This window comes from Macrobrachium nipponense, chromosome 9, assembly GCF_015104395.2.
Source record: "Macrobrachium nipponense isolate FS-2020 chromosome 9, ASM1510439v2, whole genome shotgun sequence".
NCBI lineage: Eukaryota > Metazoa > Arthropoda > Malacostraca > Decapoda > Palaemonidae > Macrobrachium > Macrobrachium nipponense.
In genome coordinates, this window is record NC_061110.1 from 79,740,739 (window position 1) to 79,766,156 (window position 25,418).

Below are 25,418 nucleotides of genomic sequence, written 5' to 3' on the forward strand. Positions count from 1 at the left end.
ATATTGTCAAGTTCTTTGTACTTTTATCATACCTGTAATAATTATTCTTACCATTCAAGCTTATCATAGCACTGCTGAGTCTTTGAAAATATTTTGCTGTCTATTCACAAAATGTTTCATTAGTCCTGTAAATCATATTTGTAATTACAACAGACCTTTTACTGCAAACATCTATGTATGATGTTTTTATATTCTGTAACTGGTGATCAAGTGAATGTGTTATGCACGCATTTGATATGTGTATATATTGAATGTTGGTGTTTTTTATTTTGTTTCATGACTCGAAGTTAGATGGAGAGCTGCTATTTTAGGGACCTTTTGAAGGTTTGCTCACTCAAGTGCCTTGCATTGATCATGCACATATTGCACAATAAGTGAACAACACTTAGTGTTTTTGTCTAGTTCCAATTTGAATTTGCTTTATAACAGATATGTCCTCACCTTTTAAAAAAGATAGTTTTTGTATACTGTTATATTTTTTTATGTTCTTGTATTGTAAATTGATTTCTATTCATGTAGGTGTTTTTAACAGAATTGTACAGGTAGGCCTTGAAAAATGCATGTTTCTAAATTGTTTAGTTATCTTGAATTCTGGATGGATGATGTAATCTTTATTTTGCATTCATGAAATGCTACTGTAAATAGTAATGTATAGAGGTATTTTTTTGTGTTTACAAATTATTTATGGCTGTGAACTGAGAAATGCATCTCCAATTCTAGATTTTTTAGATAATCATGGAATCTGGAAGGATGAGGATATTTAGTGAATTCAGTGGCTGGCATAATATAGTGCAACACTTAATTAGGTTTATTACTGTAGAATGACGGAGGCAGCTAAATATTACCAACTGTTATCTTTTCAGAAAACACGTAGTATGAAGACAATGATGAAGAATCTTAAGGATGGAAACTTCACTCCTTCACACTGGACACCTGCAAATAGAAGTCCTGTGAAGAAGACCCCTAACACAAGTGGAAAGGTTGGTAAATAATGTTAGGATTTCCTATATTTTGTACTATATTTGATATAATTATTGAGTAGGTTTTGACATTGATGACTGTAAGTACTTGTTTTTGTTTTATAATCAAAGACTAATGGAACTGAATGTTTCAGAAAAAACGACATGTTCTAGCATCCCCTGGTGTTTCGTTTCTAGATGAAGAGGTAAGATGGAGGCTTGCATATTGAAACCATGCTTTTGAGACTTGTTTAACTTTTAAGCTTTTGTCATTTTAGTGTTTGGCATTTTAAAAATTGAAAGCAAGAATACTTGCAGGTGTTTAATGAGTGTATGGAAAATAGCGTTTTTGTATCTTATAAGCATAGCTTGCTCATTACAGCCCATTAATCATAAGATGCTTGAATTGCCAGTTAGGACGGAGAGGAATGAAGCCCTCCTAATGAAATGGATGAATAAACATTTAACATAACTTACCTTTATGGAAGAATCTTGTTAGCGTATGGAAGATGGGGAGAAGTAGGGTGAGAGGTTATTGTTTGTAAGGGGAATCCCTCTCCAGAAGGATTTCAGGTATCAAGGAACTTAATCTGAGGTTACTTCTCTTCATCTTTTACTGGTGCTATCTGGGGTTACTTCCCCTCTTTGGTTTCTACTGGCACTAGGATCAGCTTGAGTCACTGGACCCCTGTTGCATAACAAAACTGTCCAGGGACATTAGTTTCTGGCGTCTTTAAAAAATTTGCTTGAAGTAAAACACAGCATCGTCATTAAAGATGTTGGAGAGACAGATTACAAGATCTTTGATTACAATATCTTTGATTACAATATCTTTGTTGGGATGATAATTCTCCACAAAATCTTTTACATCACTCCACTTTGCAAACATGTCCTCAATCAATGAAGGAGGCACATTACATATGCACGTTAGCTTTCTGAATTTCTTAAACCAGCCTCTGCTGGCCTGAAATTCACTAACAGCAGCACTTGCTATTGGATACAGTGAAGTAATGTATAACTTTTTAAAAGATGCATATTTGTTAAGTTTGTATTCATAATATACGTAGTCATCAGCAGCCTGACACCATTCAGTTATGCCAACATCGGACTGAATCTGATTCTCGTTTCGTGTCCAGTTTGTTTTTGTACTGAATTGTTAAACAATCTGATTCTCGTTTTGTATTCAATTTCTTTTTGTACTGAATTACCATATGTCAAAATGCATTGAACGTCCTGAGTTAGCTGATATATTAATAATTACTATACTGTTTATGTCATTATGCTAATTTTTGGATTTTTAGTTATACATACTTTCGAATTCAGCAATTTTCGTCTATATACTAGTTTAGAAATTGTAAAAAAAAAAAAGTGTTTTTCACCTTCATGATCTAGAAAGAGTGAGAGTAACTGGAATGATAAATGGGCAATATATTGTCATTTCAATGTTGACAAACTATTATGTTGTACTTTTCTCAGACCGGTTTTTTGCAGTTGGGGTGTTGTTTGAGGTAAAGTTTGGATAGACAGATAATTTGTAAAGAGCATGCTTTTAGCTTCATTTTGAAAAAAGAATGATGTCATAGCATAAATATTAACAGAAATATGATAATGTAAATATTGCACAACTTCAATTGCGTTTTTCTCCAATTTGTTTGTGCAGATAGATGGTTGTTCGAGTGACGGCCTCATATGTAGTATATAGTGTACTGTATGCTATAGTATACACTAGGCTAACTCTTGTTAGTGTTACTCAGTTTCTCTTTGTACTGAATTATCATAAGTCACTGCATTGAACCTAGAGAATTAGCTGATAATAATTACTGTACAATATACATATGTATAGAGTATACTGTGTAGTGTATAGGCTATATAATCTTCACTGATAACAAAATAACAGGATTAACCTTTCCAATGGAGCCTGGAACTCTGACCATATAGACAATATCTTTGTTAATGCAACAATGAAGCGGATTAGGACAGTTTACAGAATCTTCAGCTTAACAGTGACCTCAGGCATCACCTAAACGCATATCTCCCACTATATATTTCACAAATGTAATTTCTGTCAATACAGTGGTACCTCGACATACGAAAGGCTCAACTTACGAAAAACTCGAGATACGAAAGCAAATACGAAAAATTTTACAGCTCTACATATGAAAAGTTTTCAAGATACGAAAGGTTGTTGCTGTAAAGTCTCGAGATTCGCCCGGACCACCGAGAACAATTTTAAAACTCCCGCGCCGCCAGCTGAGTAAACTCGCCAACATCCTCCCGCTCTCCCATTGGTTCCTGATGCTAGTCACCCCATAAGTTCCTGCTCTCCTATTGGTCAGCATCTACCCCTTGTGCTCTAAGTATTCTATTGGTAAAAGGATGCTGTAAATTGAAAAACTTATTCATGCAACACATTTAATATAAAAAAAACATTAGGTAAAGATAGAATAAAGAATAGAAATGAATGGTTATTATTCTGTTTAGTAATTGAAGAGAGAGAATGAAAATTTATGGCTTACTGTGTAAAGTGATTGCTTGGCGATCGTTCGTTACTCGTAAGTGCTGGATGTAAACAGAAGTTTGGAAGCTTTTTTTTGTTTGTTTATTATAGTTAATGGTTACTTAATAATTATTTGAAATGAGTACATGCAATACATTTAATAAAAAATTGTGAATTAGATATCATAAAATATAAAATAAATCAGACTGCCAACAAATACGTATTTTTTAGAATTCTTCTGTTTTAATATTACGTCACGTATATGTTTCATTATAGCTGTCAGTAACTCGGTATCTCCATTAGGTAAAGATAGAATAAAGAATAGAAATGAATGGTTATTATACTTGAATGGTTATTATACTGTTTGGTAGTTTCATTAGTTGAAGAGAGATACACTAATGAAAATTTATGGCTTACTGTGTCCTAGGAAAAGTGATTGCTTGGCGTTCGTTCGGTACTCGTAAGATGGTAAGAGCTGAATGTAAACAATCGATTGGAAGGTTTTTTTTTGTTTGTTTGTTTGTTTGTGTATTATAGTTAATGATTAATTAATAATTATTTGAAATGAGTACATACAGATTAGTTATACATTTTATTGGCATATTCTAAGCTTTTAGCTTCTTAGGTTTAGATGTCAGAATCATAGACTAGGCTACAGTAGCAACCGCTAACATAGGCTAGGCTTATTGTAAGGGACATATGCTAAAGTCCTAATATATGCAGTAAAAATGGGGTTCAACATTACATGCAGTTGAATATTACTCAAGTATGTACAGTATTTTGCCTTTTTGGAGTCATATTTCTTCCGTCGGATCGGCGTCGTAACCCTAGAACATGTGTTTTATGCCTGGAAATATAATTTACTGGGGTGTTTTTGGAGGGTTTGGAACGGATTAGCCATTTTACAAGTAAAATGTGGTCCAAGATACGAAAACTTCATGATACGAAAGGCGCCTCGGAACGGATCAATTTCGTATCTCGAGGTACTACTGTACTTGATAAGGGTGGAAGGCAGTCCACCAAAATATAGTCCATAACTTTAAGCCAGAGTGTTTTAATGGGCCTTATGTACTTGAGAAATATATATAGTATATAGTTACAGCAAGTATACATACATACACACATATATATATCTATATATTATGTGTGTGTGATACACCCTGTATGTGAAACTGCCCATTTCATGAAATGAGTAAACCATTTGACCACTGCATGGAATGGGCAATTTGATGTATGAATCTTAAAAAGTTATGCATAACTAGTTGTCTTTTATAAATAGCCAGTAATAGTATTTAATGAAGTGGTTGTATGAATCTTTAAAACTACTATGAGATTCAGGGCCTCTGTAACATGGTTTTTTCGCAATAAGTTTTTATCTATGCATTTCATAAACATAACGCTTATTCAGAATACTATATCTACACATAAATTTTGACTATTCTGCATTATGTAGGTTGAATAAATTTGGTACTTATAATGTAAAAGTGACTTTTTGAAGACGGGGCCAACTTACTCAGAGAAAAGGTTTCGAACGCACTCGTTACGTAACTTATGACACCATTTCTTCCCTCTTTCTCGATGGATGATTGGCTATACGTAACGAAGGCTAGACCTCTGGCAAGAATGATATACAAATTTAAATACAAGTAAAGCAGTACACCTTTATGTATGAACTCTGAAACCTCTCCACTGATAATTGTCATAATGAACAAACCAACAAAATATGTTAATAAATACAAAAACACTTCGATTATTTGTCTAACTCCCAAAATAAGTTTCTTAGGAAATTACAGTCTACTTTATAGGTCACAATCAGATTGACAAGATATAGGGAATAGTTGGTAATTTTCAGAAATATAGTAGACAAACTTGATTTGATAACTGCTATATCCAATGTCAAGCAATTTTTATTTATTGGCTATCTACCTATTTACTGGAAAAAAAAAAAAAAAAAAAACAAAAAAAAAAAAAAAAAATAGCCGGTACCGTATTTTGGCTTTAAACCTTCACCAATAATTATCGTCAGTATGATGACTTCATGAGGCTCCACCCACTTTGGCCTTGTTATAATTCAGGATAACACTGAAGGCTATCATGGGCATTGTTGGATTAGAAAATTTAACTTCTGGCTACAAAAACTCATTTTTGTACATGAACTTCCCTGCCAGATATATACTTAGCTTATGTCTCTGACTTCACAACAGAAAATTCAAAACTCGCGGCACACGCTACAGGTAGGTCAGGTGATCTACCTTACCCGCCGCTGGGTGGCGGGTGTAAGAACCAGTCCCCCTTTCTTTTCAGATTTTTTTCTGTCGCCGGCTGGACAACACCTGTTGTTCAGTCCTTACGATAGTTAGGTTCTTTCTCGTTGCCGACGAATTGGATTTGGTGAAGTACCCTTTGTTTGTTGGCTTGGCATACGCTTTTGGATTGTTTTTTGGATTTTCTTTTGGATTTTTCTTTGAATTAATAATCATGGATGATTCTGAGGTTAAGAAACCTTCTTTATTTAGAGTTTGCTCAGTGAGTGACTGTAAAGTGAGGCTTCCAAAGGCTGCTTTGGATCCTCACTCCGTATGTATGGTATGTAGGGGGAATGAATGCTCTTTCGTTAACCCTTGTAAAGAGTGCGAGAGTTTAGATGAAGATGGATGGAAGGCTCTATCTTCTTATTTAAGGAAGTTGGAGAAGGATAGGGCGCGCAAGGCTTCTTCAAGGAGCTCAAGTAGATCTAGAGTCGGTGAAATGGACGTTTAGAACCCTGTAGCAAAAGTAGTTCCTTCTCTTGTTTCAGCCCCTACGCCCAGCTTTGAACCCGAAGATTCGTTTTCGGAAGTTGCTTCCGGGAGAGCCTCGATCAGGAGTAAGGAGAGCTTCGCTCGCTCTCGACAAGGTAAGAGTGATAGTGCAAGTGATCAGTGCAGTGCCCCTAGTGCAGTGGAGGGTGCGTCTGACCGGCTCACTAACGCTTCCAGGCCTAGACCTCTTCCAGACTCCCAGACCCAGTGGAGGAGGAAAGTCGAAAGCCGCAGGAAGGTTAGGGAGAACCCCCACCGGTCAGGCGTCCCCTCGGCAGATCCTGTTGCTCGTTCCCAGGCTGCCTTGGATCGAGCCAAGAAGGAGTTATTGCGCCAGTGTTTCTCGTCATCTTCGTCGCCTTCTCCTAAGCGTAGATGGAGCGCCTCGGAGTCGTCTTGCCCTCTCAAGAGGCCCTGGAAAGCACCTTGCGCCCTTCCTTCCAGCCCCGAATCCTTCGCGGAAGAACCGGAAGTGGAACACAAGAGAGCCAAGAATTCTTCTTTTTACGCTTCTCCTGTTCAGTCTCGGACTATGTCTCCTGTAGAGGAATTCAAGAGGTCTCCTGCGCGCATCTTGGCGGGTCTGCAGGCGCAGATTGCGGCCTTAGCAGATTCTATTGCTGGGTCTTCTCATCGTCGGAAGGACGCCTCGCTTCCGGTGAAGAAGTCAAAGAACGTCTCTTCTGCTTGCTCTCCTCCTGCTAGAGAAGTTTTTGAGCCTCATAGTAGGACGTCAGAAGTGCAGGCTGAAGGTCGGGATCACTCTCCGAGTAGGCTCTCCTCTCTCCCCAGCAAGAGTATTGAGCATGTCAGGCGTAAGGAGCCTGACAGGCGCTCTCCTCAGGATTTCCGCTCCTCTTCAGTTAAGTGTCAAGAGCTTGACAGACGTCAAGAGCCTCGTACTCGTCAGGAGCGAAGGAAGAGTTCTTCGCCTGGTAGCCGCTCTCCTTTTGACGGACGCTCGGAGCCTAGTAGGCGCCAGGGGAGGCATTCCTCTCCGTTTCATCACTCCCGATTGGATAGGCGCTCAGAGCCTTGTAAGCGCCGTGCTTCGGACAGGGACTCTTCCGTGGAAGTTTTTTCTCCCCGTGGCAGGCGTCAAGAGCCTGGTAGGGGTTTTGAGTCTGGCAGGCGTATTGAGGATGGCAGGGCCAAGAGCCTAGCAGGCGCAGAGAGCCTGATAGGCGCTCTCCTTTGTCCAGGCGCTCATCTGTGGACATGGACTTTGTTTCTGACAGGCAAGCTTCCGCTTGTAGGCGCTCTCCTAGTAGGCGCTCCCCAAGTAGGCGCTCTCCTAGTAGGCGCTCTCTCTAGTAAGGCGCTCTCCCCTGTAGGGCGCTCTCGAGTGGGCCTCCCAGTGGACATTATCTCCCAGTAGGCGCTCTCCGAGGAAAAGCTCTCCTCCTGGCAGTAGAACTTCTAAACGTCATTCGTCCAAAGAGTATCTTGGGGATTCTGAGGAAGATTTGCCCAAGGATGCTTCAGTTTCGTCGTACAAGAGACTGACTGACCTCCTCTTGCAAGCTTTTGGGGAGTCTCTTTCGGCCGTTGCTCCTCCGTCACCTCCGTCCTTATTTTCAACGACCAATACGGCTAAGAAGTCTTCAGTCGTTAAGATGAAACCGACAGTGTCGATGAAGAAGGCTCTCAAGAACTTCGACGATTGGTTGGTCTCGAAGGAGGAGAAGGGGAAGACCGTATTTTCTTTTCCCCCGTCCAAACTTACGGGAAAGATGGGGTTCTGGTACGAGTCAGGAGAGCCCTTGGGTCTGACTCTTCCCTCTTCGGCAGACTCGGACTTCTCTTCGTTGGTTGATTCCGCACGTCGCTCGGCGCTTAATTCTGCGAAGACGACGTGGGGTATGAGCGAGTTAAATCACCTTCTAAAGGGAATGTTCCGGGTCTTAGAAGTTTTTAACTTTCTTGACTGGACCCTTGGAGTCATGGCTAAGAGGACTCAAGATCAAGACTCTCTTTCACCTGAAGACCTTCACACAGTGCTGTCTTGTATGGACAAGGCAGTGAGAGACAGATCCGAGGAGATAGCTTCCCTTTTTGGCGCAGGAGTAGTAAAGAAAAGGGCGGTTTTCTGCTCCTTTCTTACCAAGGCTGTTTCACATGCACAGAGAGCTTCCTTGTTGTACTCTCAACTTTCTCCGCAACTCTTTCCGAAGAAAATAATTAATGACATCTCCAGCTCGTTGTCAGCAAAAGCGACGCAGGATATGCTGGCTTGTTCAGCTAGGATCACAAAACCTTCGTTCCAGCAGAAAACGAAGAAGGACACTCAGAGTAGGCAAGAGCCCTTTCGAGGAGGCCCTTCGTCCCGCACTTCTTCCTCCAGAGGTTCGAGACCACCTAGAAGAGGAAGGACCTTCTCTCGGTCTATTAGGGCCAAGAAATAGCTCGCGTGTCCTCCAGACAACTGTGGGTGCCAGACTTCTGAATTTTGCAGACGTCTGGGCACAAAAGGGGGCGGACAACTGGTCCCTCGCTATCATCAAGAGGGGATACCTCATTCCCTTTATCTCGAGACCACCTTTGACCACCACACCAAGGGAGCTGGTGGTCAAATACAAAGACCCACTCATGAATCAAGCCCTCGCTCTGGCAGTAGAGCTGATGTTAGAGAGAAAGGCAATAGAGATGGTAGAGGACCCTCTTTCCGCAGGTTTCTACAACCGTCTGTTCCTTGTTCCCAAGAACTCAGGAGGATGGAGGCCGGTTCTGGACGTAAGCGCCCTGAACGTCTTTGTGAAGAAGAGGAAGTTCGCTATGGAGACGACTTCATCAGTATTAGCAGCTCTTCGTCCCGGGGACTGGATGGTGTCACTGGACCTTCAGGACGCTTACTTCCATGTGCCGGTCCATCCCTTCGTCACGCAAATTTCTAAGATTCATGTGGGGAGGGAACGTTTTTCAGTTCAGGGCCCTATGCTTCGGCCTTTCCACAGCCCCCCAAGTCTTCACAGGGCTAATGAAGAACGTGGCTCAGTGGCTTCATCTCGAGGGAGTGAGGATTTCCCTCTACTTGGACGATTGGCTAATCAGGGCCAAGTCCAAGGAGAAATGTCTGGAGGACTTACGCTTAACGTTGAATCTAGCAGCTTCTCTGGGTTTGCTAGTGAATTTCGAGAAGTCACAGCTAATCCCCAGTCAAGATCGTATCTATCTGGGGATTCTGATGGCTTCTCAGGTTTTTCGGGCGTATCCTTCCCCAGAGAGAATAACCCAATGTTCGGAGAAGGTCGCAACTTTTCTAGAGAAAGATGTATGCAGAGCGAGGGAGTGGATGAGTCTGTTGGGGGGGACACTCCTCGCTGGAGCAATTAGTTTCTCTAGGGAGGTTGCACCTCAGACCCCTACAGTTCTTCCTGACGAGGAACTGGAACCAAAGATCTCAAGGTCTAGACTTTGCGTTCAAGATTTCGCAAGTGGTAAAGGAGGATCTCCGTTGGTGGCTAGACCCTCTTCTGTTCAAGGAAGACCTTTCCTTGCATGTTCGGAACCCCAGCCTAGTGTTATATGCAGACGCATCGGACATAGGTTGGGGAGCTACTCTCGGGTCGAGAGAAGTGTCAGGCACCTGGATGGGGGATCAGGTGTCCTGGCACATCAACAGGAAAGAGCTAACAGCGATTAGGTTCGCTCTCAAAACCTTCGAACCCCTCGTAAAGGGAAAGTCAGTTCAGATCAACTTGGACAACACCACAGCCCTGGCTTACATTCGGAAACAGGGGGGGACTCACTCTTTCTCCCTGTACGAGACAGCAAGATCGCTCCTCCTGTGGTCGGAGGAAAGGAAGATAAGTCTTCTCACCAGGTTCGTACAGGGAGAGAGAAATGTCAGAGCGGATCTGCTAAGCAGAAGGAATCAAGTCCTTCCCTCAGAGTGGACTCTCTACTCGGACGTATGCCAGGAGCTGTGGAGGATGTGGGGCAGGCCCCATCTCGATCTCTTTGCGACCTCCAGGAATGCGAGGATAGATCTATACTGCTCCCCTATTGCGGACCCAAGAGCAGTGGCAATAGATGCATTCCTGATGGATTGGAAAAACCTGGATCTTTACGTGTTCCCGCCTTTCAAGATTCTTGGGGAAACGCTAAGGAAGTTCGCAGCTTCAGAAGGAACGAGGATGACTTTGATAGCCCCGTTCTGGCCCGCCCACAACTGGTTCACAGAGGTACTGGAATGGCTGGTGGATGTTCCAAGATCCCTACCACTAAGAGTCGATCTGCTCAAACAGCCCCACTTCGACAGGTTTCACAAGAACCTCCCCGCTCTCAGTCTGACTGGATTCAGACTATCAAGAGTCTCGTCAGAGCTAAGGGCTTTTCGGCAAAGTCTGCAAAGTCTATTGCCAATGCACGTAGACCTTCCACCTCCAGAGTCTACCAGTCGAAGTGGGATGTTTTTCGACGTTGGTGCAGGACTCATAAAGTTTCCTCCTCCAGTACCTCTGTGACTCAGATAGCAGATTTCCTTCTCTTCCTGAGATAAAAATGCGGGTTAGTAGTCTCTATCATCAAGGGCTACAGGAGCATGCTTTCTTCAGTTTTTCGTCACAGAGGATTAAACATATCCGAAGATAAGGACCTCCATGACTTAATCAAATCGTTTGAGAAGGTTAAAAGAACCTCTTGCTTAGTCCCTAGCTGGAATCTAGATGTCGTACTGCTCTTCCTGAGGTCCTCAAGATTCGAACCTCCCCATACAGCTTCGTTCAGAGACCTCTCGATGAAGACTTTTTCTCTGTGCGTTAGCTTCAGCGAAGAGAGTCAGCGAGCTGCGGGCTCTAGAAGGTGAGGTAGGTTTCCAAGGAGGCTCCGCGGTTTGCTCTTTTCTTCCGGCTTTTCTAGCCAAGAATGAAAACCCATCTTCACCGTGGCCCAGGAGCTTCGAAATTAAAAGCTTATCCTCCTTAGTTGGGACAGAAGAGGAGAGATCTCTTTGCCCGGTGAGAAGCCTTAAATTTTATCTTCAGAGGAGGAGAAGACTTGGTGCTAATGCAAGCAATCTCTGGTGCTCAGTAAGGGACCCCAATAGGCCCTTATCTAAAAATGCCCTCTCATTCTTTATCAGGAATGTTATTAGAGAAGCCCACACATCGTGCAATCAGCAACAGTTTAGTCTTCTGAAAGTCAAGGCGCACGAAGTAAGGGCCATCGCGACGTCTTTGGCTTTCAAGAAGAATGTCATTGCAAAACCTCATGAAGGCCACCTTTTGGAGGTGTGAATCAGTCTTCTCCAATCACTACCTAAAAGACGTATCGATTACGTATGAAAAGTGTTTTGGGCTAGGCCCTTACGTATCGGCGGATTCAGTGCTGGGGGCAGGGAGCTGAAACACATCCTTTTTAATCTTTTTCCCTGTTATTTTTTTGTTATGTTGATTTTTTGGTTGGTACGAAGGAGGTTGCAGGAGGCAGCTCCTTCTTTCGTATACTAATATTTGTAATTGGTTAGGTGATCGGTTGTGCTTGAGGCTCCTTGCATTTGGTAGTGATAGGCTCTGTCACGTAAGCGGGTTGATCCCCATTGACCAGACCCTGTTTGGATTCTGCCAAGTAAGTGGACTCAGTTCCCATTGGTAGACCCAAAGAGTTCTTCAGCTACAGGTCACGCCCTCGCTGAAACTCTTTAGGCAACGCAGACTAATAGACAGTAACTATGAAGTCTTCTGCCTAGATCAGGTAAGAACCAAGGGTATATATTTTATTCCTTTAACATGTGTTGTCCCCACTTTCTAGGTGAGTATGTCTCTCTTTCCCTCCACCAAGGGTGTCAATCAGCTAAGTATATATCTGGCAGGGAAGTTCATGTACAAAAATGATATTGTTAGTATACAATAAAGTTTTGTACATACTTACCTGGCAGATATATACTTAGCTTATGTCTCTGACGTCACGACAGAAAATTCAAAACTCGCGGCACACGCTACAGGTAGGTCAGGTGATCTACCTTACCCGCCGCTGGGTGGCGGGTGTAAGAACCAGTCCCCCTTTCTTGTCAGATTTTTTCTTCCACCTGTCTCCTGAGGGGAGGCTGGGCGGGCCATCAATCGTATATATCTGCCAGGTAAGTATGTACAAAACTTTATTGTATACTAACAATATCATTTCTCGAGTAGTTGTAAGAATTGCAAAATGATCCTCAAGGATCCCAGTAGTTGGCCTAAACGTTTAATTCATGTATATTACTACTATTACCACTGTTGCGGCACTACTGCTACAGTAGTATTACTATGCTAGCACAGATACCCCACCCACATCTATGTATCGTTCCGCCATTCATAAAGTCTTTGGGTTTCAGAGCCGAAGGAACAAGGTGAAAGAGTTTCTATCTGATGGATGGGCGGGGCAACATTTCGCCAAAAGGTGTTTACCTTGCTTACGTAATGAATGTTTTTCGACTCTTGGCTCGTAATCATTGGCCATGGCATCGGCTAGATAATCTTTATTCTATAAAAATTAAAATTATCGGGTTTAGGTTGTTGATAATGCTGAAAAAATTTGTGTGTGTTTGTAAAATATACATATGTCAACTTTCAGCTACATCCGATGCTTTGACAAGGAGCAAAGTCCAAAAAACCGTGTTACAGAGGCCCTGAATCTCATAGTAGTTGTTTAGACAGAAACAGTAATTCATGAAGTGGCTGTTTAGCCACTTAGTACCCATTCAAGCTTTGGCCATGGAAGAACAAATACAGAGTTGTGCTTCTTTGTGGTCTGCTGAATATGAGCAGATGGTAATTACAGTTTTGAAGAGAGGAAATACTGGACAGACACTTAAAAGAGAAGATTACTACATTTTGAAAACTTTTCAGATTAATGGAAAATATATGGCAACCAAAGAATCAGTCAGCAATGTAAGGGCCACATTATATATTTCCCACATTTATGCGGGCCAAAGGAAAAAGAAAAAAAATCAGTGCCAGTAATTTAATTTCCTCAAATATTAGAGTATAAACATGGAAAAATTAAACCATATCTTGTTGGAAAAAATCAGGGTAAACTAAATAGATTCCTGCCTTTAGTTTTATGCAACCAAATTAGTGTGACGAATGATACTGACGTTTTGACTTCAAAATTTCATTGAAATCAGGTTCCAGATTAGATGAGCCAATTGTAAGAATTGATTTCAAATGATCATCAGACAGATTTGCTCGATAGTTAGATTTCACATCATTTTGGAAAATGTTTGTTCACACAAGTATGTTGTACCAAAAATGGACACAAAACTTCAAGCAAACTTTATGAAATTTGGAAACTGATCTGGCTGCAGGCATTTATAAAACTCAATCAGATTTCCTTCTCTATACTTATCTTTCAGTCTGTCATCTGCCAGTCGTGCGATAATTATTTTTTCAAGGCCACCACCCAGGGATTTGTTTGGCGGGCCGGATGTGGCCTGCGGGCCATAGTTTGGAGAGCCCTGATCTAGTGGATATGCAGACTATGAGGGAAGGAACCAAGTTTCATGTTATTCGTCCCCTGGAATCAGAGAACATCAGAGGTTGCCCAGGAGCTTTTTTTCATCTTGGATGTAGGTGCACCCCATATCCTTCAGTCTGACAATAGTCCGGAATTTACATCTGCAATTATCAAAGAACTTGTCTCACTGTGGCCTGAACTTGTTTTAGTGAATGGGCGTCCAAGGCATCCCCAAAGCCAAGGATTTGTTGAAAATAATGGGGATATGAAACTCAAACTCATGACATGGATAAGAGACAATAATTGTGCCAAATGGAGTTATGGTGTCCGTTTTGTTCAGTGGGCCATGAAAAGTTCCTATCATGAAGCATTCAAGATGTCTCCTTACCAAGCACTTACTGGCAGCAAGCCATGACGTGGTCTCAAGTCACGTCTGCCAGAAGAATTTATCAATGGAATTTCGTCTGGTATTGAAGAAGAAAACGAACAACAACAACGTGTTCTCCCGATTCATGGTCTCACAGATTCATGGATTTCCCTGGACCATATCTACCCATTATTTGCAGAAATTCACCTATTCACAGTATTTTTCTGTAAGAAATAACCAGAAATTTGTGTGTGTGTGTGTGTGTTTTTTTTTTTTTTTTTTTTTTTTTTAAATCATAAAATGCACTTTGTGATAAAAGTATTAAAAAACCATGTATAAGAATTTTTAGTGGGCTTTCTAGAGTTTAACCTACCAAAATAGGCCGTTTTCAGTGCTTTTATAGGGGTTCCAACTATTTGTGAATTCTAAAATACACACACACACACACACACACACTGGGGCCCCCCGTATTCATGGACTCTCGGATTCGTAGATTTATCTCTGGACCATATCTACCCATTATTCGTGGGAAATTTGCCTATTTGCTGTATTTTTCTATGAGAAATATCCAGAAATTCCTGGGGTTTTTAATCAACTTCATCATACAATGCACTCTGTGATAAAAACTATTAGAAAACCAGTTATAAAAATTTTCAATGAGTTTTTCTTGAGTTTTACCTACCAAAATACAGTAGAGACCCAGACCTCAATCGTATTAGAACTCAAAATATTTTTATTTCATCAGAAAATTTTGAGTAAATGTTGCATCCGAGTTCATTTGGTGAGGAAAACTGTAAGAACCACAATTGAACTCAAGATTATTGAAAATTATAATGTAAGAGGTATTCTGTGACAACCTTAAAATCCTGTTAGATTTTTAATGATAGGCTAACCCTTGCAGTGTCGATAGTTGTATCATTAGTTGTTTAGAGTCACAACTATCGACACTAAGCAAAACATTTGTAACCTAATAATGGTAAAAACCGTAGGTTATTCAAGTGAATAACTAGTGATACAATGTTTGATACTGTAAAAACAACTAATTACAGCAATTACCGTGGATAATTACCAGAACTAGACATTATGATGGGCGAGTTGTCACTTTGTTACAGGAGTAGGATCTCTATCCGTAATTCTAAAAACCGGAAAGGTCTATAAGCCTAAACATAAATATTTGTTCATATACGGAACAAACCTTCGGTCTTAACATGAGGATTTACTAGCGCCAAGCTGGAAACCGGTAGAATTAAAATTACACTTGTGAGATCCAGGGACTATTGGTATCTATACCAGGTCACGGGGCATGTATACCCAGAATGCCCACGGCTACCTGTGACCCACCAGTTATTTTCCTACCGCCTTTAAGATAAGACATGCTTACTGTCTATCTGATTTAAAGCTGGTTTTTCAGTTTGCCCATTTTTTTATCCATTTCATTTTTCATTTCTTATTACTTTTTCTTTCTCCGAGTGTGCTCAGTGTGAGTGAAGAGTGTATAAGTGGTATGATGGAGATTTTTGCCTCAACATCGGGATCATCTGCCGTTTCGAAAAGGAGACAAAGGAAATGCCCAGGAGTCAGTGGCTTTCCATGTTCTAGATTTCTAACTTCGGTGTCGAGGGATCCTCATCCAACGTGCAGTAGGTTCAGGGAAAACGTATGTACGGTTACTAATCCATGTTCTGTTTGTCGCAGTTGGTCGGTGGAACAGTGGAAAAAGTTCTATGAGAAAGGCCAATACAAAAGGAAGGTGGTGACGCCATCTTTGGATGACCAAACCTTACCGGCTTCTTTTGTATCGGCAATAAACCAGGCTGCTCCATATGTTTCTCCACCTGCTTTTGATTTGTCCCATACCCCTTGGGTTTCTCCTAGCGATTCAGTATCGGAAACGTCAGGAGGGGCCTTGGGTAATTTTATGAATAATATGCACGCTCCTTTGTTCCCAGCAAGTAGAGGGGGAACACCACCATCTTTGTTCCAGGCTCCGGCTCCCGAAGCGCATAGGTTGGACGGTACGTGGTCAGCGCTAGGCCTACCAGGCGTACCAACCTTGGATGGTTTGCTTGCGCATTATATGGCGTCACGGTTCCAGCAGGGTCCGGCAGCACTGAATGTTCCTCATCCCCCTGGCTTGCAATTTATGGGAATTAATGCCGCGGCTACGCCATCAAATTCGATGTTTACAGCGATGCAGAACGTGGGAGGTAGTTTGGCAGCAAACGTGCGGTTGCCAGCAGAAACCTCAGAGTCTCTTCCTACGAGCGGGGTGACGTCACAACATACGTCACACACCGATATGGCAGGCATGATGACATCACAGACTGCTTCTCAGCCTATTTTGCTGCACCCAGACTCTAATACGCCTTCTGACTCGGCAATGCAAACTGTAATGCAGAAATTACAGGATGTAGAGAAGAGAATGGATAAGAGAGACAAAAAGAAAAGGTGTGATTCGCCTTCTTCGTCTTCTTCCTCTAGTTCGGCGTCATCGCTAAGTCCAATAACGTCACGGCGAGCGCCAGTCAAGCATTGGAGGATGATTCGGGAGTTCGCGACTGATCCTCGGGCTAAGAGGAGAAGAATCAATTCTTCTTCATCTTCAGACCAAAACTGACGTATCCAAGTCAGCAGGAAGGTCGGGAAGTCAGTGGCTAGTAAGCACAAGGCTAGCAGACGAAGCCGTTCGCAAGAATCCGAACAAGCGAGAGAGGCGACGGCCGATGGACTAGCCGCCGATGCGGAGTTGCCAGTTTGGATTACAAAGACTACGATACCGCTGGTAAAATCGACGTTGGTGGCAAAAGGTGCAGCAGAGGATAGAATGCAGGTCCCAGTTTCGCCCGTAAGGCCATTCAAAATACGTACGAAGGATGATAAGGCTCCTATTAAAAGTATGAAGAATAGGGAGTTGGCAACCTCGTCGGATACGTTCGTGGAAGGCAGTGTCCGTCTGGAAGGAAGGTCGAGGCCGAGTTCTCCGACACTCGTAAACGATACCGATACTAATAGAGACGAAGTTATATCTGTTTCAAGGGAGCCTTCATCTTGGAGATCTAGACGAGATTCTCGCTCTAGATCCGTGAGCAGAGAAAGAGTGAGGCGTTCTCGTTCCCCTGCTGACTATTCAGGATCGAGCGAACGGCGTTTGTCAGAAGATAGGGGCGAGACAACATCCCTTGTGACGGAGAACAGTACATTAGAGCCAGAGGAAGGAGAAAACCAAGAGTTTCTGGCCTCGTATGCAGAGGTGATTGATTTGATTCGTTAATTCAATAACCTTTCGGAGAAGACAGAAACACCGGCCAGTATGCTTCCTCCTGGAATTGACATGGCATTTGGATTAAAAAGGGATACCAAGGTGTCGTATGAATTGCCTTGTTCGAGTCATGCGGATTCTGTCTTACAACACGTAAACACAAAGATTGCAGGAAGGGATAATTCCTTAAGATCTAATTGATCATTTAAATTTATTCCCCCTCCAATGATGAAGCAAAGGAAATATTATACGACACCGAAGGTCCCTTTGCTGTCTAGACAAGTGAACCCTAATGTTGTAAGATTAAGGCCTGGATTAACCTTGGATCAGGTTAAAATGGAGTGCCCTTCGATGACGTACCAAGAGGCTGCTACGTTAGAAGCAACAGCTTCTTCTGTCTTTCAGGCTGTTCCTTGGTTAGATCTTTGGTCAACAGCAGTGGGGAAGTGACAAGAAAAGTAGTGGATGAATCATTGTTCATTAGATTACTACAGTCAGGTTCCAAGGCGATTGCGTACCTAACAAACGTGAGTGCCAATGTTTGGGCAAATATCCTGCTAATGAGGAGAGATGCAGCGTTGGCTAGACTAAGCCGCACTGTGGATTTGGATTCCCTGTTAGCGATGAGGAATGGGGATATCTTGGAGTCGCAACTGCTGTTGCCAGAGGTCATAATGGAAGAGGCGATAGATAGAAGAAGGATGGACACTAACGATAGGTTGGTGCAGCAGGCAGTTAGGAAAACGTCTAACAGTCAAGCTACTCCTTTGGAGGGGAGACAGCAGCAAATATCTCGGAAGAAGACAGTGAGACATAACATCCCTAATAGAGCCACAAGACCCTCTTCCCCAAAGAGGCTAACTCATCGGCCCTTTTACAATAGAAACAACAGAGGGAGGGGCAGTAGGGGAAGAGGGAGAGGCTCAAGAAGATAGGATGGGCGCCTCTCATCACTCGGCCACACCAGTGGGGGGTTGCCTGGCAAATCACTCGAAGGTGTGGCAGGAACTAGGGGCAGAGCAGTGGGTGGTGGATGTTCTCAGGATCGGGTATTTGATCCCGTTCGAGGTAACCCCGCCCCTGACAGATCAGCCATTACCCCACTTCACTTATGCCCACGAATCTCAGAAGGCCATTATTCTGCAGGACGAAGTGAAGAAGATGATGGAAAAAGGAGCTGTGGAACAAGTATGCAGTCCGTTGAAAGGCTTCTACAGCCAACGGGGAGTGGAGGACAGTAATAGACCTGTCAACTCTGAATCTGTTTATAAGGAAAACCAGTTTCAAAATGGAAACTCCAAAAACGGTTCTACAAGCAGTCAGGATCGGGGACTTTATGCTGACAGTCGATCTGAAGGACACACACTTTCAGATACCAGTCCATCAGTCTTCAAGGAAATTTCTCCGTTTCAGTCTTGCAGGAAAAGCTTTCGAATTCAAGGTCCTGTGCTTCGGATTGACAACGTCTCCTCAAGTTTTTACAAGAGTGTTGACTCTCGTGTCGACGTGGGCACATGCTCAGGGGATCAGGCTAATAAGATATCTGGACGATTGGCTGGTGATAGCGAAGTCCAGGGAGAAATTACTCAGGGACAGGGCGACCCTCCTGCAGCTTTGTCACAGCCTAGGTATTGTGATAAATCAGGAGAAGTCGCAGTTGGATCCAAGTCAACGTTTGGAGTATCTGGGAATGGTTATAGACACAACAGAAGCCAAAGTATTCCTGACAGACCAAAGAATAGAGAAATGCAAACAAGTGGTGAATGCCTTTCTGGGAAAACAAACACAGCCAGCAAGACAGTGGCAGGTGGTACTGGGAATCCTAACCTCCCTGGAGAAGCTAGTACCCACAAGGGAATGGCTACACCTTGTCGGTCCCTACAAATGGAGGCTGACTGGAGTTTTTTTGGGCACCAATAGTAAGGATATCACCCTCCTATGAGCAAATTCCCTTGTCGGCAGAAGTGAGGAAAGACTTGCTGTGGTGGGTGAACGACGACAATCTGACAGTGGGTGTCCCCCTTCAACAATCCTCTCCAGACCTTTTGCTGTTCTCGGATGCGTCACTAGAAGGCTGGGGAGCCCATATGGAGGAGTTGATGGTGTCCGCGAAATGGAGTTGCAAAGACAGAGAACTCCATATAAACGTGCTGGCGTTAAAAGCAGCATTTCTAGCTCTTCAGGAATTCAGGGAGAGAGGAAAGGGACACTCAGTGGTATTGATGTCAGACAACACCACAGTAGTAGCTTATATAAACAAACAGAGGCCTAGTTTCTCGGCAGTTACATGTGATGACAGTTCAACTTCATCAGTGGGCTGTAGAGAACCTGGTAGACATCAGGGCCAGGTATATTCTGGGAAAAAGAAACATAGTGGCCGACAAGTTGAGCCGCAGGGATCAGATTCTGGGAACGGAGTGGTCCTTGCACCAACAGGTAGTGGACAGGATGCTCATGTTGTGGGAAGGACCGATCATAGACCTATTCGCAACCAGGTACAACAAAAAGTTGGAAGTGTATTGTTCGGTAGTCCCAGACGCAGAGGCAGTAGCAGAAGATGCGCTACAACACCCTTGGGACAATCTGGACGTGTACGCATTTCCTCCATTTTGTCTAATCCGTCAGGTTCTGAACAGGGTAATGCGGTCTCAGAACCTCAAGATGACCCTGGTAGCTCCGTTATGGCCGAAAGCAGAGTGGTTTCCAGACCTACTGGAACTCCTAATAGATGTGCCGAGAGAGTTACCCCCATGGAGCAACCTACTGTGTCAGCCGCACATAGAGAGGTACCACCAGTCGGTGAAGTCCCTATCGCTTCACGGGTGGAGACTGTCAAGTATCTCCTCCGAGCGAGAGGGTTTTCGCAGAAAGCAGCAACTCAGATGGCAGGAAATATCAGAAAATCATCTGCGACAGTATACCAAGGAAAGTGGTCAGCATACTGTGATTGATGTCGTTGAGGGAACTTGTCTCCACTCGGTACCACTATTCAGCAGTTAGCAGACTTTCTGATATATCTCAGAACAGAAAAGCATATGTCTGTATCTGCAGTGAAGGGGTACAGGGCGGCTCTAGCCTCAGTCTTACGAATGAAAGGAGTTAGTGGACATTTCGTCTTCATGGGAGTTGGCCATGCTGATGAGGAGCTTTGAACAGTCATGTCCACCAAAGGAACTAAAAGCCCCAGATTGGGATCTGACCATGGTACTGAGTAGTCTGACAAAACCCCCCCTACGAACCACTAAGGCAGTCCACGGATAGGAGCCTGACCCTGAAGACAGTCTTCTTATTGGCCCTGGCTTCAACCAAAAGGGTTGGGGAGCAACATGGCCTGTCATATCTCATAAAGCACTCGAGAGGTTGGAGGTCAATGGTATTTGAGTTTGTTCCAGAATTCGTGGCCAAGACCCAAAACCCAACAATAGTAGACGGCAGATTCGACTCCTTTACCATACCTTCCTTGGCAGACTTTGTAGACAATGACAAAGATGAGATGCTTCTGTGCCCCGTCAGGGCACTAAGGGAGTACTTAAGAAGAACAACACACCTCAAGCCGGGGTGCCGGAGTTTGTTCGTAAGTACAGGACGGAACAAGAAGGAAGTGTCCAGGAATACAATATCGTTTTGGTTAAGGGAGACGATCAGAAATGCTTATATGACAGAAGACAGAGGGTCAGATAGCCAGGTGGGAGCTAGAGCTCATGACATCAGGGGCTTGAGTGCTTCTCTGGCTGGATAGAATTCTGAAAGCTGGTGTGTGGAAACGCCAAACAACTTTCACCTCATTTTATTTGAAAGACGTTGCCCATAGATCCTTGGACACTTTTTCCTTGGGTCCAGTGGTGGCGGCCCAACAAGTGATATAGCTCATCCAGTACCCCTGGCGGGTTAGTTTGCGTCTAGTCTAAGATGAAGGTATGAAAGTAGAATGAATGGGATGACTGGTCTTTTTTCTTTACTACTTTCTTCCTACTCCTTTAACTACGGGCAATATGAAGGAGAGTACCGTCATGTGCTGGAACGGACTAGATGCAGGTGAGGTGGTCAGCCATACTGTGAAGCTATCTTAGGTTATGATATACTTTTCAGTAGCAACACACCCCTCTAGATAGTAATTGGGAAGAGAGGGGTGAGGGTGGATCCAGTTGCAAGGGACAAGAGTAAACCATAGAATGGTATCAACACCCAGTGAGGGAAACCAATAGATTCGCTTATATCTTTGGTTCTAGGTTCATTGTCCATTCTCTTAGAATTTCCCTATATATTCAGAAATGGATAAGGTGGTAAACTCCCAGTCAGTTGTAGAGACTTACCTCCCTCCAATAAGTAAGTCTATCCTAATGTTAAGACCGAAGGTTTGTTCCGTACCTCGAACCACCCCCCTAGCAGTCTAAACTGGGTTAGAAATATAACTGGTGGGTCACAGGTAGCCGTGGGCATTCTGGGTATACATGCCCCGCGACCTGGTATAGATGCCAATAGTCCCTGGATATCACAAGTGTAATTTTAATTCTACCGGTTTCCAGCTTGGCGCTAGTAAATCCTAATGTTAAGACCTCAGGTTTGTTAGTTATGAAAAATACAAATTAGTTACATATTTGGTATTTTCTGGGGAAAACAATAATTTGAAGAAAAAAAAACGTATTTTACAGAATAGAAGCATTTTCATTGTATGCCATTTGCATTCGATATTGTTTACATTCTCATAATCTTGGCTGATTGAGCCATTAATATCTTCCTTGCCATTACTCTTGGCTGGTAGAAGATATGTAATTTAGATACTTTCTTGTAAATTAACAAAGTGGGTTGAAAGTGGCTCAATACTTGATTGTATAAGTGATAAGTGTGATTTTGCTAATTTTGAACATCAATCTTGCCCGCGCCATTTTTTTCTTTTTTTCTTTTTATAGTGACGGCAAATGACGTCTGCAATCAGCCGTTTCTTGATTTAGTTGCTTATGTCTGTACTACAGGTTTACAATTGCTTCATCTGTAATTTAAAAAACTGGGAATGAGAGAGAGAGAGAGAGAGAGAGAGAGAGAGTGACATATATCCTTAAGGAAAAGTCGATGATATTTTGTATCGAGAATAATGAATAATAAAACCCTAGTTTTTGTAATCATATTGCATGTATTATTACCATATTATCAAATTATAATATGAAGAGTTAGCTGCCATTTGCATTCTGGTTTTGTTTACGTTCTTAAAATATCAGCTGATTCATTTTACAGACATGATCACTGTCTTTAGATACCGGATGGAACTTAATTTACGAATAAAAGCTGGGTTTAAGAATTGCAGCTACTTTATTTATAAACTTAGTACAGTAACCTCCCCGTTAACACGAGTTCTGTTAACACGATTTCGATCTTACACGAGTTCAAAATCATACAGAAAAATTCTGCTAACACGTAATATTCGATGTTACACGATTTGAATTTTCCGCTGAGAGCAAGAGCGCGGGAGGTGTGGCGAGAGTCTGACTCACCCCACCTTTCCCGCGCTCTCTCTCTCTTGCCTGCTGGCTCAGTGTGAAGCCAGCCCTCGCAGTGAGAAGAGCCAATATATTCTAGCATTGGTTAACATAATAGTGCGTACTTTACTACAGGTAGTCGTCTACTTACGACGGCATTAGGTTCTGGCAGAGCTGTCGTAAATTGTCTTTCAGCATATTGAGTAAATTGAATCATGTTTGTGCTGTCTTTTTATCCTTTTTACCATATTCAAACACATGCGTGTACATGTACGTATTTGTTCGTTTGCATTTTCATTGACAACTTACTAGCCTACGTATACATTTTATATCATCCCAAAATTGTGCATGTATAGTACCTATTATTACGTTTAGCATATGAAATCTTATCATGCTCGAACTCCTTGATTAATACTTACTTTTATTACTGTATTTAACATTTTTATTGCAGGCATTCAGACCATCTGTCTGGTCTGTTTACATTTTCTTATCCGCCATTTGCATTGACAATTGGCTACACGTATTATATACATACTTTTATTTATTTATAGGTTTGAATTAAATGCATAATTTGTTATTATATTTGATTTATTTGCAAAACAAAAATACAAAATGAATTACTAAAATACGAATCTTACCATTTTCGAACAAAATTTTACTTCTGAAAATATAAAACAAAACATCGTCTGCTGTTTTCTCTAGCGACCGTTTGTACTGTTGCCAACACGTCTATGTACGTACGTAGTAATACACAAAGTTTTATTTAACAGTATGTAAATTATTTTTTCTTTATAAATTTCAGGCAAACTACAGTAATGCATAGATAGAATTGATTTACAGTACAGAAAAAACATGAACATACAGAAAAAATAAAAATTAAGAAACATTTGAAATTTGAAAAAAAAAAAAGAAGAAGAAATTAATTGTCTGCTGGGGATCGTCCGGGTCATCCGATTCCGTGGTAGTACTACTGGTAGTGGGGACAGGGGTAGACTGAGATGTTGGTTTAAACATAAACATGCTTAGTTTTATGCATGACACTTACCTGGCAGGTATATATATAGCTGTATTTTCTGAAGTCCGACAGAATTTAAAAAACTTCCGACACACGCAGTGGTCGGCCAGGTGGTTAGTACCCATTCCCGCCGCTGGGAGGCGGGTATCAGGAACCATTCCCATTTTCTATTCATAAATTTTCTGTCGCCGGTACTGAAAACACCTGTTTTCAGTACCTCCGGCTTAGGATTTTGGAAACTTCATTTGCCGCTAAGTATCCTAATTGTCTTTTAATTTATTTACTTGGATTTGTGGCTAGGCATACGCTATCTTAAATTGATTTGAATTTGATTCATTTTTGCATAAGATATCTGAATCTAGTTAGGCTAGTTTCAGAGGGTGTTGTCTGCAAAGATAGGGTGTGGCTACCGAAAGCTTCGGTAGTTCCGCACTTGGGGGGCGCAATTAATCAGTAAACATGTCTATTTCCGTAAGGAAAAAGTATGATTCGTGTGTACGCAATTAATCAGTAAACGTGTCTAATTCCGTAAGGAAAAAGTTTGTTTAGTATGTACGCAATTAATCAATTACGAAAGTCAGGGTAGTGATACTGCTAACCTTCCGGTAGACTTTATTTTGCCTAACGCTGTAGTATGGCCTACGGGTTTATGACTATGTCTGTGAGAGGTGATCGCTCTCCTTCATTGTTGTGAAGAGTTCTACTTCTGTTTTTGTTACGCCTAACCCTGTAATGTTGCCTTCGGGCCCTAAAACAGTGTCTGTAGAGGTTATTGCCCTTTCTCTTATACTATTTCGATTCGTAACTTAGAATCGAAAGTGTTTGCTTTAGAGAGCAATAGTGAAGTGGCTAAGTGCAGTGACAGTGCCCCTTGTGTAGTGGAGGGTGTGTCAGATCGGCCTTATAACGCCTCTAGGTCTAGACCTCTGTCGAACTCCCAGAACCAAGGGAGAGGGCATGTCGAAAGCCGAAGGAGGGTTACAGGGAACCCCACCGATCTGGCGTGCCTTCGGCAGTTTCTGATGAAAATCCCCAGACTGCCAAAGTGCGTGCACATGCACGAATCCTGAAGGATTGCTTCTCGTCCTCCGAGGCGTCTTCCCCGCACAAGGGTTGGAGCTCTCGGAAGGACTCGCGCCCTCTAAGAAGCTTTATAGAAGAGGACGCTTCACGTCCCTTCTCCCTCGTTATGTGTTTCAGTGAGAAGTAAGAAGGCGAAAGTTGCCTGATCACGTGTACTTCTTTCCACCAAGAAATAGGAAAAAGAAGGCAGTTTCTCTCGCTTGTTTTGACGCCTGTCAGGAGCGTGACGCTTTTCTGCACGCTTATTTGGACGATCGGCTTGAACAGGACGCTCGGATGGACGCACTCACCAGTGGACGCCGAGCGTCCTCGCCAGTGGCCGCCGAGCGCGCACCAGGACGCCGAGCGCGCACCAGGACGCCGAGCGTCCTCGCCAGTGGACGCCGAGCGCGCACCAGGACGCCGAGCGTCCTCGCCCAGTGGACGCCGAGCGCGCACCAGAACGTTTCTGTTGAACTCTTCAAGCTCTTGTTTAAGATTTGAGCCTCAAGAAAGTGAACAGAACTTCGTCTTCGAAACCCAGCAAGAC

General features: G+C 42.7%; 1 protein-coding gene across 2 annotated transcripts in view; it reads left to right on the plus strand.

Annotated features, from left to right (window-relative positions):
- Positions 1-25,418, plus strand: part of LOC135218265 (N-acetyltransferase ESCO2-like) — a 145,951-nt gene that overhangs the window by 40,825 nt on the left and 79,708 nt on the right. For both annotated transcript variants that reach the window (XM_064254438.1, XM_064254440.1), the window contains 2 exons: positions 864-980; positions 1,115-1,165. In XM_064254438.1, coding sequence (XP_064110508.1) covers positions 864-980; positions 1,115-1,165 — 168 coding nt within the window. The remainder of the gene's footprint in view (positions 1-863; positions 981-1,114; positions 1,166-25,418) is intronic.